Below are 16718 nucleotides of genomic sequence, written 5' to 3' on the forward strand. Positions count from 1 at the left end.
CATTCCCTCTGGATGTTTCTTCATTCTCTCTATCATAAAGGGCTGTAGTTGCTGCGGGATATTCACTCCTCTGCGTGGACGGGTGATAGAACAAAAGCGGACCATCGCTTCTTCCCGCGGTCACGTTTCCTAGGTCATTATCCAATTATTGAGCCTCTCTTTCGTAGAGGAACAGTGCTCCCCCCCTGCCATCCCCCCCCCCCCAAATTTGTGGTGGATCAAGTGCCATTAGATGCAAAGCTTACTCACACACTTCACACCTCGTAAACTTGACGGATAAAAATTTCTTGAAGCATATGCTTTGTGCAATCAAGCACATAAGTTTTGCATGCATAATGTAAGCTGACTGCTTGGGTTAGAATATCATTAACACTTATACTCTTATAAAAGGTCCTTTGGTGGCGGTTCCATGGGGGACAGATGGTATCAAGACCATATATTACAATTTTTTATATTGCAGTTTTCACTTGTTAATCTTACTGAAAAAAAAAATTCAATTCTAATTACACTGCCCTCCAAAAGTTTGGAAACGCCCTAGAAAAGTGGGGTTTTGGACAATATTGGCATGAATCCTTTTTAATTTGTGATAATTTTGCACTGATAAGGGACAACACAAACTACGAAAACATATACATAGGAAAAAACTTACATTTTCGATTCATCAAAATATCCACCATTAGCAGCTATTACAGCTCTGCATAATCTGGGCCTAAATTCATTGTATTCTAAACTTAATTGGCAATCAATTGTTGAAGCTATTAAGGTGTGCTGACTCAAAAATCTTTTAAAAACCTGGGCCAAGTTCAAACCAGTAACCAGGCATCACAGCTGGCAAAGGGGCATGTCTGACTTTGACATGCATATATTGCCATTATTATGTAATCAAAATGAAAAATATTATTGCTGGTCTTCAAAAAATGATAAGGATTTATGCTGATATCGTCCAAAACCACACTTAGCCAGGGGTGTAACAACACTGGACAGATGTGAATCGTGACTCTTTTTTTTTTTGACCTTTAGCATGTGGGACGAGCTCACCTTAGCCGGTGTATGGATCCAGATGGCAGCATTAAACAAAACGTGATCACACAGCTGCTTCAGTAAAGGAGCTCCATGAGTCAACCCATCCAGATACTTGGCAAATGACAGAAATTGCTCCAAAACTGCCCTGGTGATGTGCACCCGAGAAGACTAATGGCGAGAGAGAGAGAGAGACAGGTGTCAAAGTGACAAACAAAGTGAGAGACACAGCACAGAGTGAGACAAACAGTGAGCTTGAGGCTTTTGACACTTTTTATTAACATAAACACTAGATAGGGGACAGAAAATGTTGGTTATGGGAAATGGCCACAAGCTGGATTCAATCCAGCATCTCCTGAACAAATGTTGCAGCTCAGTGTGTCTAGAGCATGTCAAGCCATGGCTCTGATTATCTTAACTATTTCAATTAAGATATTATTGAGGGATGCACTAAAATTTCAGTCACAGAAAATTATCGTCCAAAAATATGAGCCGAAAAATATATGATGCGCTGCACTGCCCAGCAATGTCCAGTGCTAGCTGCATGGTGTGACCGTTTCGCTCAATATTACACTGTATGAATGTGCTCATATACAGCTCATGTCCAATCAAATAATGCGGCAACAGGAAATTTCTATGTAGTATACTTGTTTCTGTTTGTAATAGCGCTACTGTGCTGTACCATGGTGCAGTACAGCTGTAATGGGTGTTGCCTGGTGCTGCCTTCTTGTGACGCTATGCCCTGCTCACATGCTCTAATAAAAATAGATTTGTAGGACTATACATTATTTAGATAATTAAAAAAAAATCTGTTACATAGAACTGAATTAAAAATTATATATTGATATTTAATATTAATATATTTTCTGTCAAATATTATTGTTTTACTTTCTATAAAAGTGTGGTTATTTTATTGCCTTGTATTTTTATATCATTAAAATTACTGTGTTAAATTAAAAAGTCTTACAAAATTATTTTACATTGTTTAATAAAATAATTAAGAATTATTAAAAAGCATTTTTAGTTTCAGTTTTATTTTTTATTTTTATTTTATCAATATTATTGATAAAAATGATAGTCATCATCAGTGTTGTCAAGTCAGCGGTTTTCCTGTGGAACTGGGCTGCTTTAACACTCTTTCCGCAAGTTGTTTTTCATCTCTGCAAGTTGAAGCGACCCCAAAAACGTGATGTTTATCCCATGGAATGACAAATTTACCAAAAAATGTTTATTTTACCCCACCAAATTTGGCTAGTTTTGAGTGTTGTGAAAACCTGGCAACCCTGGTCATCGTCGGCAACCTCTGCTCATGTGAGTCTGACACAATTTTGGCCAAAGACAACTCACAACAAACAGATTTTTATCAATTTAAAAAAAAAAAAACAGTGGATGATTGTCTTACCTTCTCTAGTAAATAGCCAATAACCAGGAAGCCCTTTCCACCCAACATCTGCTCTTGCATGGCTACTGAACTCTTCAACAACTCCACTAGAAAAGCAAGGAGAGTGGCACTACAAGCAGAAAAGAAAAAAATACATTTATTTGTGTAGCATTTATGTGAGAAAGGGATACAATGCATTATAGGTTCAAACTTGCATCTCCAACATGAGCAACAAGGCTCAACATATTTGCAGGACATTCACCAACCACTAAAAAACAGCTTCAACACTGAAAATATAAAGGTTCTATATAAGGGTTTTAGATTAGTTTTTCAAAGAATCATTTTTTTTTTAGAGAACATTTTAAAATCTAAAAAAATCATTTACCAAAATTCCATGGATGTTAAAGGTTCTTCATGGAACCATTAATGCCAATAAAGAACCTTTATTTTTAAGATTGCACATTTCTTATGGTGATCAAATGTTTGAGGACACCTCAAGGGCAAGATAATGCATCCCAATGAACAGTATAAAATAAAAAATGTGCAGTATACACACACACATAATGATGGTTCCCCTTCCTAGAAGCAATATCATCATTCCAGCAAGCAGGAATTATGTCTTAGCTTCCTAAATGATGTTGTTGAGGCAGTGAGATTGCAGATGAAATCCTCAAAGTGTCACTTTCTCTTTCTAAACTGCCATAAGCCGACGGATGGGCCGGTGACCTCACCCATCTCCCCACAGACAGTAAACCCCAGCGGGGAACATTACCATTGATCGATACCCCACAGATCTCTGCTCCGCTGATTATGCCTGCCAGCTCTCTGCTGATCTCTAATCTACTCGCCATGCCTGCGAGCTCGTCGAGCAGAACCGCCAGTGACCTGAGAAATGAGGGTACGACCGTACCAGCCTCCCTCTTTGAGGGGGTCTCTCTCTCATTCCAAGTGTCTATGTGAACATGAATGGCATGAATCTTTCAAAATCCCACGCTCTCTCTGTCATGCTCTATTTCTATCCGAGAATGACAGATTCCATTTATAATTCATGGCAGATGTCCCTGACAGTGACTGACTTGAGTTTTAGCCTACATTATGGCAGCAACTTGTTATTATCAAATACAAAAACCAGAAGCTGCACATTACTGTATCATTTACAATACAAATAATTCCGTTTTCAAACAGGTTTCTTAAAGTTAAAGACTCCCTAAGTCTTACACTGGTTGGACAAACAGATAGTAGTGCCCCAAATTCACACAATTGGTTAAGCCAATGGTTTATTGATTTATTTACCGTATATTATGCTACTGCCACACAGATCTAATAAAAAACGTGCGATTTCTTTTCCAGCTGTTTACCTTCACAGACACAACCGACTGTTTTTGTAATTTATGTGTGTTTTTAACATAAACTTGTGTGTATTTGACAGTTTAAGCGCAGTAAGACATGAAAGAGAGCTTAGTTTAGTAGACCTACTTACATGCCGTGTGCTGCGTTCTGTGCGTGTGCTTCGGATGTGAGCACTCAGAAAACCCTATATCAGAAGTTTAAACTAGTATGCTTTAAAATGCATGATTTCAGTGCAATAGACATGATAATCGAAACCAAGCAGAGTATTTGAGGTACGAGCTGTAAAGGCACAGCCCTATTCTGTAAAGGGTGGCGGGGAGCAGCAGCTCATTTGCATTTAAAGAGACATGAACAAAAACAGCGTATTTCTGCTTCCAGTCAAAATAGACATTTTTAAACTGATATAATAAATTATCTGTGGGGTATTTTGAGCTGAAACTTCACAGACACATTCTGGGGACACCTGAGACTTGTATATAATAATAGGTCACCTTCTAAACTGAAGATCTACTCATCCATGAGAGCTGAAATTCTAAATTAAGTTCAGTGGATCTGCAGTCTGTATGGTCAATACTCACCAGACGGTCGTCTCCACAGGGCTGTCGTTGGGTTGCCTGTAGTCCAGCTGCGAGAAAAGTGGGAAGAGAACTTGTATTCCTCCAATAGAGTGGATGGCGCTGTGGATGGAGTGAGTGACGATGGCCTTCACATCCTGCATACACATGCAAAAACGCACACTTGCTTATTAGAAAACTTGGTATAAAGCATTTTAGGAAACCTTCATAGAAGGTCATAATGCATTATACAAACAGTACACAATTATAATGAGTTGCAATTTTTAGATAAATTGCCTTATTTTAAGTAGTGAATAAAGAAAGAAATGAAAAAAGGCAAATTCATTTAAATAGGGTAACCATATTTGTGCTTAGCACCATGATTTTCTGCTCAGCAGAATGACAGATATCTGACCTTCTAAGATTTCCCTTTACATAGAGTGAAATCGAAAGCGAAAGTGAACAGCGAGCACTCTGATAGCAACTCCTTGATTCTCGAAAAATTATATGCAATATTGAAATGTTTGCGTGAGGAGGTGGTAATGGTCAGAACTTTAGCAGAGCTGGGTTAAGAAAACGCAGGGCTTTAAAACAAAAAGGCACACCATGAATGGCGACTGTAGAAAGCAAAAGCCGAATCCAGGACATTTTTTGGCTATTTAGAAATCTCGGCCGGACGCATTTTTTTTAGGTCCAAAAAGAGGACATGTCTGGGTAAAAGAGGAAGTATGGTCACCCTAAATTAATACATACGCGATTAAAGAATTAGTTCACTTCCAGAATAAAAATTTCCTGACAAATTACTCACCCCCATGTCATCCAAGATTTATGTCTTTCTTTCTTTCTTTCTTTCTTTCTTTCTTCAGTCAAAAAGAAATTAAGGTTTTTGAGGAGAACTTTCTAGGATTTTTCTTCTTATACAGGACTTCAATGGGGATCAGCGGGTTTAAGGTCCAAACTGCAGTTTCAATGCAGCTTCAAAGGTCTCTACACAATCCCATCTGAGGAATAAAGGTCTTATCTAGCAAAACGATCTGTCAATTTAAAAAAAAAAAAAAGGATATATTTTTTAAATCACAAATGGTCATCTTGCACTAGCTCTGTGATGCAGATACGCGTCTTCACGCATTATGTAATCACATTGGAAACATTACACATTATCACATTAGCTCTTCTTCTTTGTACTCCGGTTCAAAAAGGCAGGGTAGGGCAAAAAACTCATTTTCTCATCATCTCATTTTCTTCTCCAACTTCAAAATGGTCAGACATCATTGTTTTACCTTTTTTTGTAAAGGGCGTTTGACTTTCTTTGCACATTCGTTTTGTAAACACTGTGTTGGTACTTCCACCTACGTCATGGACGTGTGATTATGTAATGCATGAGGTAAAAAGTATATAAATTTGCATTTCTTTTATAAAATGACAGATCGTTTCACTAGATAACACCCTTATTCCTCGGCTGGGATTGTGTAGAGCTCTTTGAAGTTGCAATGACACTGCAATTTCAACATTCAATCCACTGATCCCCATTGAAGTCCACTATATGGAGAAAAATCCTGGAATGTTTTCTCAAAAACCTTTATTTCTTTTTGACTGAAGAAAGAAAGACATGAACATCTTGGATGACATGGGGGTGAATTTTTATTCTACAAGTGAACTAATCCTTTAAATAGAATATGGCTTTTTCTACAACATAACTCACTTTTCACTTCAAAAACAAAAAAAGCCTTACAGTAAACTAAACTGAAATTTACATGTTTAAATAAACAATCCAAAACATTTCTTCTCTACATAAATATATATTTTTTTGTTCTGTAGCCTGTTTTTCTCAATACTCAAGAATCAGTAAACAGCAAGAATCAGATAAACATGATATGTTATGTGTGTGTGCGGGAGTAAGAAAACTGACCTGCAGCATCAGGGCATGTGGCGAGTGCACAAATATGGAGGGGTTTTCCCTGGGCGAGGACTCCAGGCACAACTGTGCGTCGGTGGCTTTAGCATTGTAGGTGAAGGCAATGCTGCTAGCCAACTTCCCGTCATACAGAACCTGCTTATGGTGCTCAGCCAGGTGGATGTCGCTTTCCGACTTGAACTTAAACGTGCTCTGTGAAGACAGAGAAACACATAAATGAATAATCCTTCAAATGAAGTTTGAACATTTAGCTTCTTGGCAATGGACTTGTGGAAAGTACCAGGGAGTGGGCCTCATAATAATAATAAAAATAATAATAATAATCAGCTTTAATTATTGAGGCGTAGAGCAGCCCCACTCACAGGCGTACATTATCTTAATAAAGCTCTGGCTGCAGAAGTGTGTCATTTCACTAATGGCTCTAAATGTTAGTGTGAGTATGTGTGGGTAAATGTGCATGTAAATGTGCATGTATCTGCAAAATCTCTCTCACGTAAAGCACTTTGTGCCACTACTCATCTACTCAGCTGAGGAAGTGAATGAGGGACTTACATAAGATCATGCAGAATTTCCTGACCGTGCATGACAGGATTTTCAACTCATCATTTGATTTGCTTTTTTCCCAAAAGATTATATATATGTGGCTCTGGACCATTAAACCATTAAATTGAGATTTATACATCATCTGAAAGCTGAATAAATAAACTCCACTGATGTATGGTTTCTTAGGATAGGACAATACTTGGCCGAGATACAACTATTTAAAAAATCTGGAATCTGTGGGTGCAAAAAAAAAAAAATTAAAAAATAATAATAATAATAATAATAATAATAATAATAATAATAATAATAATCTAAATTTTGAGAAAATCACCTTTAAGGCTGTCCAAATTTAGTTCTTTGCAATGCATATTACTAATCAAAAAAAAAAGTTTTGATATATTTATGGTAGGAAATTTACATGATCATTACTTAATGTCCTAATGATTATTGCCTTAAAAGAAAAATCGATAATTTTGACCCGTACAATGTATTGTTGGCTATTGCTACAAATATACCCGCACTACTTAAGACTGGTTTTGTGGTACAGGGTCACATATACGGGATAGTCCTTTTTTTAAATTTACTTAAGATCTCGGCCTATAGGCGGGGAAACTTCTCAAATAGATTGCCAATTTAAAGAAATATAACATCAAAATTGACCCCATTTGCTTCCATAATAATCAAATCCCAATGTATAAAATCCCATCCCATCCCAATATTCTATTTTTTTTTGCCTTAATGACCTGAATGTAATATTTTATTTACATTACATGGAAACTATAATATATAGGTATACAGGACTGCATATTAAGCTTAATATATTGGTATAATCAAAACCTTCAACATCTAATTGCCTCATGAGTCTACAGCAGCACTTCTGAACAGAATGGACAGACGCATTAGTAATGAGAGCAGCATAAACACAGTCACACACACCGAGCAATTCTTCAAAAAACAGTACGATGCAAATAAGCCCTTGCACTGGCACTGTGATTCGCTGCAGTTTCCTCAGGCCTGCTGCCAATGTGTCCACTTAGCAACACACTGACTGGCACTGAACGCAGCATCAAAACTTATCTAGCAGACTCTATTCACACAACCTGCCTCACACCCGCACTCCAGACCAAAATACACACACATACACACACAACTAACATAACTAGCTCTCGAAATAGGAATACATCCCAGCCTTCTAATATTTATGAACAATATTAAAAACAGCACGAGAGGGTTTTTCATGCAGAGTTTAAGAGTTAAAGCACAGCATGCTATGCGCACACTAATTAAAGCATCAAAAATATATATAAATATTAAACAACAATTCTGAAATCTACAATATCTAAAAGAAATATATGAAACTAATGTAAATAATAACTATACAAATAAATAATTAACTATACAAATAATAATAAAACTATAAAACACATTATATAAATATAAATCTATAATAAACTATATTAATGATAATTAATAATAATAATATTAATAATAATAATAACTATTGACATTTAAGCATTTATCAGCATTTTTCATCCAAAGCAACTTACAAAAGTAGAACAAAAGCAATTTTTCAAACAGCCAAGAATATTCGTCATAAAAAATGCTAGGTTTATCAGACAACTAGATAAGGACATCTAGAATGAATGAATGAATGAATGAATGAATAATTCTGAAATATGAAAGTAAATAACAACTATATGAACTATACAAATAATGTACAAATAATAATTAAACTATAATAGAACTCTACAAACAAGCAAACAAATGAATACATTTGAAATATAAAAAAAGTAAATACTGTAAGTAAATAATAATAACAACTAGAAACTATACAATTAATAATAAAACTATAACAGAAACAAATAAATACATTTGAAATATAAAGCAAATAAAGTAAATACTATACGTAAAAAAACAACTATATAAGCTATGCAATTGTTAATAAAACTGTTACAAACAAGCAAACAAACAGATGAATAAATAAATGTTAAATGTAAAGGTAAAAAATAAAAACTACAAGTAAATAATAACAACAACAACTATATAAATACTATAAGTAAATAATAATAACAACTATATAAACTATACAATTAATAATAAAATCATAATAACACTTTACAAACAAACAAATAAATTTGAAATATAAAAGTAAATATATAAAGTAAATACTATAAGTAAATAATAATACTTACATAAACTTTACAATTAATGATAAAGCTATAATAAAACATTACAAACAAACATATAAATAAATTTGAATTTATAAAAGTAAATAATAAAATAAATGCTTAAAGTAATAATAACAACTATATAAACTATACAATTAATAAAACTATAATAAAACTTTACAAACAAACAAATAAAAACATTTGAAATATAAAAGTAAATACTATAAGTAAATAACTATATACACCGTATAATTAATAATAAAACTGTAATAAAACTTTACAAACAAGCAAACACAAATAATTTGAAATATAAAAGTAAATAATAAAAACAATTATATAAAAAAATAAAAAAAACTATAATAAAACTTTACAAACAAACAAATAAATACATTTGAAATATAAAAGTAAATAATTAAGTAAATACTATGAGTAAATAACAATAGCAATTATATAATAAAGTAAATACTATAAGTAAATACAATTACCATACCATACAATTACTAATAAAAAAAACTATAATAGAACTTTCCAAACAAACAAATAAATAAATCTGAAATATAAAAGTACATAAAGCAAATACTATAAGTAAATAATAACAACAATATATAAACTATACAATTAACAATAAAACAATAATAAAAGTCTACAAACAAACAAATAAATAAATGTTTTATAAAGTTTAATGAAAATATACTAACATTCTTCTTCTCAAACACAATTTTCTTCACTAATGATGAAAACAAGGCCATGTAAGAGTGAAAAATATTAACCAATAATCAATATATATATCAATATATATTTATCGGTTATAGTAAAAACTAATAAATAACATCAAAAGCACAGCATGTCAGCACACTAATTAAAGCATCAAAACTACAAATACAATCTAAATATAAAACAAAGAAATTCTCAAATATACAACATATCTAAAATAAATATACCTAAAGTATAAAAACTAACAAACAGTATATAAATACACAGTAGTTAACTGTCTATTTGACTAGTCGGTTGTTTTATGACCATCATATCCACATCACGAATCATCTCTATTATTAACCACTTCTCCCTGAGAACATCGCAAAAAGGAGCTTCTGTCAGATTCATCTAACTTCTACAGACATATTGCATCAAATCCGTATCAAAAATGCAGCTACTGTAGGTTACCATCATAAACACTACACAAAGAGAGAAAGATGGAAAGAGAAAGAGAGCATTAATATGCTCACACGCTCAGTCGGCATGAGCACAACATGTAATCCGGCCCAGTGTTCCGGCACGTTCACATGGCATTCATCTTCTCCGTCACGGAGGGCACAGGAGCACCGGCAAACTCAAGCAGCTGTCTGGGAAACGGGTCACTGCTTCGACACACCCTGTGGCTGATGGCCCACGCTGCAAAGCTAGCACACTTTTGCCTTGCTGTCTCTCTCTCTTTTGCTCCTCGCAGTCCCACGAGGGGACAGCTGCACCAGCGGCAGTGACAGAGACTAACAGCACTGGAATTAAGCAGAGCTTTCATACACTCTGATGAACTATATAACTTATAAACACACACACAAAGTCGCCGGTCCAGACGGCTCTCTTTGCGACAATGCCAAGTGCCCCATACCTCACATGCTAATTACCACGGCAACGCACAGCCAGAGAGCAGCTTGTTGGCTGTCACATGCTGACCAGACATCTGGACTTCCTCTGGTACAGGGACCACATCAACTGGCTGCAGCAGCAACACACACTCACACCCAGACTTTCACAGATAAACTGACAGATAAGGACAGCGACAGACACATCCTGGCTTCAAATTATGTTATATACATGTAATAATCTGCTTCATATGACTTGGCATGGCACACTGTTATGCTATTTATACTAGTTTTGCATTATGCAGTATGTGTACTATGCATTTTATGTATGCATGAATACATAAATGCCTTGCTGCATTTGCAAAAATATGCAATATACATGCAGTAAACAGAGAATACTCTATACTAAATCCCAGAATGCAATACACTGTGCTTCACTTGACCTTTATTTCAAGTATGACAAATCAATCATTTCTACCATCCCTTTCTATCCCAAAAGTTGACATTTTCACATAAAATTAAATTGACAATGCAAGATTGTTTTTCAACAGATGGTGTTTGTTCCATCATGCAATCCACTGAGGTCATGTGACAACAGTGTTGCATACTACTACTTGAAATTTCACCTTGCATACTATTTTATTTACAAGAGGTTTAAAGGGGTCATCGGATGCCCATTTTTCACAAGTTGATATGATTTTTTAGGGTCTTAGTGAAAAGTCTATAATATACTTTGGTTAAAAATTCTCAATGGTAGTGTAAAACAACACAATTTTTACCTTGCCAAAATCAGCTCTGCAAAAATCATCCTGTTCTGGTCGAGGTTGCTTTAAAACAAGCTCTGCTCGCCCCGCCCCTCTTTTCTCTCTGTGGAGTGACGAGCCTGTTTACTTTAGCCGCATTTAGCCGCTAAACTTGCTAACTAGCACGTTATTAGGAAAGGCGATCGCAAAGATTCATAAAAAAACCCTTATACTCACTTCTGCTGTAAGTGAAGCTGGATCACGAATGATTCGCGCGAACATAGACGGATATATGTAGATGGGGAGGCGCATTCCATTCACAAACAAACGTTATCCACATATGCATCTTCAGCGGCTCAGATGTCGGGAGTAAATGACAACCACTATGTTCATTATTACATCCAGCAACACAACACCAATTGCTCAATCTGAGATATTCTTGTCTAACTTACATCCCTGCTCCGGCATCGAAACAATGGAGGTTGGACTGTTACAGCTGATTTAGGCAGGTCTGAGGTAAGTTGCTCATGTCAATCAACTATCATGGGAGCGGCCGACAGGCATCTGAGAATGGCTCGATTTGAAAAAGGGGATATTATTTTTACAGATTAATTAAAAACCACTGCATGGATTTTTATCATTATAGGGTAGTTGTGTACATACGCTGCCAACACACATTAATGTTCAAACAACATGTAAAAGTAAACTTAGCATCCGATGACCCCTTTAATGAACATGCAATGATGTCATGTGACAGAAACATTGCATATTTTTTCCAGTATCTGCAACCTTTATTGCTTTCAATTCTTTTTTTTTCCAAGAAATGAATACTTTCATTCTGCAAGGATGCATCAAATTGATCCGAAGTGACAGTGAAGAGAATTATAAGCTCCAAATCAGTGTATTAGAATGATTACTGAAGGATGTGACACTAATGATGCTGAAAATTCAGCTTTGCAGATTAAGGCACATTTTTCACAGGGAAAAATAATATGAAGTCACTTATATTTATATTCACTGAAATAACAGTAATGTTATTCATTTTATTTTTTTTTAACCTTATTTAAGATTAATCAAATATGAGTTAATAAACAGTATTAAACAAAACAAAATATTTCTCTTAAAAAATTTATGATGTATGAAATATACTACCAATCAAAAGTTTTTGAACAGTACGATTTTTAATGTTTTTTTTTTTTTTAAAGAAGTCTTTTCTGCTCAGCAAGCATTTATTTGATCCAAAATACAGCAAAATAGTACAATTTTGAAATGTTTTTACTATTTAAAATAACTGTTTTCTATTTGAATATATTTTAAAATGTTATTTATTCCTGTGATTTTCAAAGCTGAATTTTTAGCATCATTACTTCAGTGTCATGATCCTTCAGAAATCATTCTAATATTCTGATTTGCTGCTCAAAGGTTGTTTCACCAGAGGGTGTTTGTTCCATCATGCAATCTACTGAGGTCATGTGACAACAGTGTTGAATACTACTGCTTAAAACTTCACCTTTGCATAATAAAGGTTTAAATGAACATGCAATAATGCCATGTGGCAGTAATATTGCATATTTTTTCCAGTATATGCAACATTTATTGCTTTCAATTAAGTTTTTTCAAGAAATTAATACTTTCATTCAGCAAGAATGCATTAAATTGATCCAAAGTGACAGTAAACACATTTATATGCTCCAAATCAGCACATTACAATTATTTCTGAAGGATCATGTGACTCTAATGATGCTGAAAATTCAGCTTTGCATCAAAGAAATAAATTACATTTGAAAATATGCTGAAATAGAACACAATTATTTTAAATTCTAATAATATTTCACAATTATACAATTTTAATCAAATTAATATAGCCTAGGTGAGCATAATAATGTTTTTTCTTTCAAAAATGTTTTTGTACCACTTAATGAGGGCTTGTGTTGGCTAACTGTGAATCACATGACTTCATTTGCATGAGGAACGGCTGATGCTGCACAGACATAAGGTAACTAGCTAGTTGACTAGTAAAATAAAGCAGCGGCTATACAAGACCTGTACTAGATGTTCGCATTAAAAATCCACATTAAGTTTAATATCAATAATGTAAAACATTCATTGCATACATCAGGTCTCTGTTTGAAGGCATCTTCATGACAGAGCATCAGAGCGTCAAACACACACAGCCCATGAATAATCTACACTCTCTGCTCTCTTGATTTTTTCGTCTATGGTTGGAGTGAGCTGCAATCAGGCGCCAAGGAACTTTTAGCCACGTGGGTACAAGGATTAATAATTAAAAATCCCTCAATAATCCAGATGCAGTTAACTCTCTGTGCCAAGAGAGAGAAACAGAGGGGGAGAGTATGACATGCTTTCATTTTTAATTCTCAGATTTAATGAAGAGACTTTCTGTCTCTGTTATCCTGGTTTAACTTGACACTAAACACTGTCTAATGAACTCAGCCTGGTTACATGTAACAGGTTTATAATCTTTAATCACAATCATAACCTGTCCCTGTAATCACAATCAGGGCTGTAAGGCTGCATGTCTGGATGATAATTATTTAAAATTCTCTAAATATTTTGCAGTTTTTTTTTAATTAATTACATTTTTTTATGATGATGATATTCAATATATTTTTATACATTTTAAACAACCATTGTTGCCAATTAAATTCAAATTCACATTTTAATGAAAGAACTACAGTAAAATACAGTTTAAGTCTTTTTTTTAAGGCACATTTTCCATTTCAATAACAAATAACAATACTGTTATTAATATTTTTTTATCTTAAGATTAATGAAATATGAAACAAATATTAATAAACAAAACAAAATAATTCTCTTAAAATGTTTAGATGTATGAAATGCACTTTTTTTTTAAAGAATTCTCTTCTGCTCACCAAGCCTGCTTGTTATTTGTTTAAATATTTGTTTTTAAAATAACAGTATATATATATATATATATATATATACCGTGTATATATATATATATATATATACACACACACACACACACACAAACACACAAACACACAAACACACAAACACACACACACATTTATTTATTTTAAAAGGTAATTTATTCAAAGCGAGTAGTTTTTTTTTCAGGTTTCTTTGATGAATAGAAAGTTCAGAAGAACAGCATTTATCTAAAATAGAAATTGTAATATTACAAATGTCTTTATCATCACTTTTTATCAATCTTAAGCATACTTGCTAAATAGAAGTATTCATTTCTACTGTTTCTTTTCCAAAAAACAAAATAAATAAATAAATAAATAAAAAATGTACTGACTCCAAGCTTTTGAATAGTATAGTGTATAATGTTACAAAAGCTTTTTATTTCAGATAAATGCTGATCTTTCTATTAATCAGAGAATCTTGAAAAAAAAATGTACTCAGCTATTTTAAATAATAATAATAATAATAATAATAATAATAATAATAATAATAACAATAAATGTTTCTTGAATCAGAGAATATTTCGTGAACAGAAGATAATTCTTTAAAAAAAAAAATCTTACTGTTCAAAAACTTTTGACTGGTACTGTATATTACACAGGGATTTTTGTGCACTTTTGAAGTTTTGTATTAATTCAATACATTTGACTTATTCATTATTCATTAATTTAAAAAAGAAAAATAAATCAAATAAATATTACTAAGCAAACTTAAAAATAATTGTTTTTTAATAAAATACTAAAATGTACTATTCAGATAAAAATTGTCAAAAAGGGACTTGAGTGTACATTTTTAAGTGAGGATTTAAATGAAGTTTAAAACTGTTTAAAGAAATGAATCAAACTGACCAACACATTTTCTGCTACTAAAGTTTAAGGCAGAGTGGCTATAAAAACATCTTGATTAAAACCAATATTGTGAAATAAGTCTAATGACTAACCGTTAGAAAACTTAACTTATATTAAATTATTAAACTTTACCAAATAAAAGCACATTTATATATGTGATATATATCATGCTGCTTAATTTTCAATCAACAGCAAAATCATGGTAAATACACTGTGAATATTAGACACATCGTCTAGTCTTATAAAGCAGCAGCCTAAACAAGCTGTGCTTTGCCTGATGCAAAAAAACAATGCAGAGAGCTGAGAGATGTGGTTAATCACCTGTCCATTTAGCCGTAATGTTCAACAACATCATCTGACTCAAGTAAACAAAAGCGGCTTATAATCGTCAGATCATCTGACCCCGGTAAACAAGCCCTCTCAGCACGCTTCCCACAAGCTTAACTTAAATTAGAGAGCCTCGCGCATGGCTGAAGAGAAAAATTCAGCGGGTGATTATTTTTAGTTAAGGGAGAAAAATCAAACTTGACGGCTTTTATTTCCCCTCCACGCTCTTCTCTGAAAAATCTATTAATTGGTCAACCAGAGAGAGCAGACAGGGATTAACATCACTCATCTATCCTCTCCTCTTTGTTTCTATACTGAGATTTTTTAAGGGTTCATCTGTGTCGAGTGCTGCTTTGGCATAAACACTTCAGTCCACGAAGCAGAAGCAGCAATCAGCTCCCACATGCGTACAGACCCGCGAGACGGGCCTGTCTGAGAGGTGAGAGTCCGGTTAATGAACGGGAAAGAGAGAAGAGAGAGGAACATCAGGTGTTATTAACAGATCTGTCAGGGAAATGCAGAGCCGGCGTAATGAGAAAGTACTTTAGCACGGCCCATGTTTCAGGAAGGGTTGTCTCAGTCTTAGACACGGACCGCCCAATGTCCGTTCACTGAACTACTCACAGAAAACTGGAAAGGAACACAAGAGTCAGGATGTACAGCTTTTTATCAGTGCACCTGGAAGCTAAAAACGCATTCGCTTTCTAGTTCATACTCATGACGGCTTTTCTAAAAGTCTGGCGACAGATAACACTCATAAATAGGGTTATCACGATTCCTCTAATCAATTCTTACGTGATACTTGATTTAAAAAAATCCTTGATTGCATTTTGCCCGTCTTGAGTAACTGGCAAAATACCGTAAGTGGCGCATTCCACGGTCCATTTTACAAGGCTGCATGATATATTTAACCCATTTAAAAATAACAATAAAACATAATACTATTGTGAATTCACAAACAGTACGATTCAATTAAATAAATGTATGTGACGCAGGTTACGTACGTGCATCTCGGAGCTGCTTTGTTCACAGTAAATGCTGCTCCACACAAACTGTTATCATTTACATGTGTGGACCATCTCAAACTCCATCTCTGCATATTGCTGTGAGTTTGGGTTTATTATAATGTTCATCTGGAAACGCAACATCCACAATTTAATTATATTTCTAATGTAAATCATTTATACACCCACGCAAACACAGGAGAATACATCAGTATCTTTCTCAATATGCTAACTGTTCAACATGATTTCAAAAAAAAAAAAAAAGTTTAAACCATCACTTTGAGTTTACACACTTTAATGTCCCCATATTCAAGAATTTACAGTGAC

The 16718-nt window shown here is 34.0% G+C and overlaps 1 protein-coding gene across 8 annotated transcripts in view; it reads right to left on the reverse strand.

Annotated features, from left to right (window-relative positions):
* nbeaa (neurobeachin a) overlaps positions 1 to 16718 on the reverse strand; it is a 162573-nt gene that overhangs the window by 55459 nt on the left and 90396 nt on the right. For all 8 annotated transcript variants that reach the window (XM_051120760.1, XM_051120765.1, XM_051120763.1 and 5 more), the window contains exons 9-12: positions 6215 to 6412; positions 4330 to 4463; positions 2423 to 2531; positions 1039 to 1191 (exon numbers count right to left, since the gene is read on the reverse strand). In XM_051120760.1, the coding sequence (XP_050976717.1) occupies positions 1039 to 1191; positions 2423 to 2531; positions 4330 to 4463; positions 6215 to 6412 (594 nt within the window). The remainder of the gene's footprint in view (positions 1 to 1038; positions 1192 to 2422; positions 2532 to 4329; positions 4464 to 6214; positions 6413 to 16718) is intronic.

Source organism: Labeo rohita, chromosome 10, assembly GCF_022985175.1.
Source record: "Labeo rohita strain BAU-BD-2019 chromosome 10, IGBB_LRoh.1.0, whole genome shotgun sequence".
NCBI lineage: Eukaryota > Metazoa > Chordata > Actinopteri > Cypriniformes > Cyprinidae > Labeo > Labeo rohita.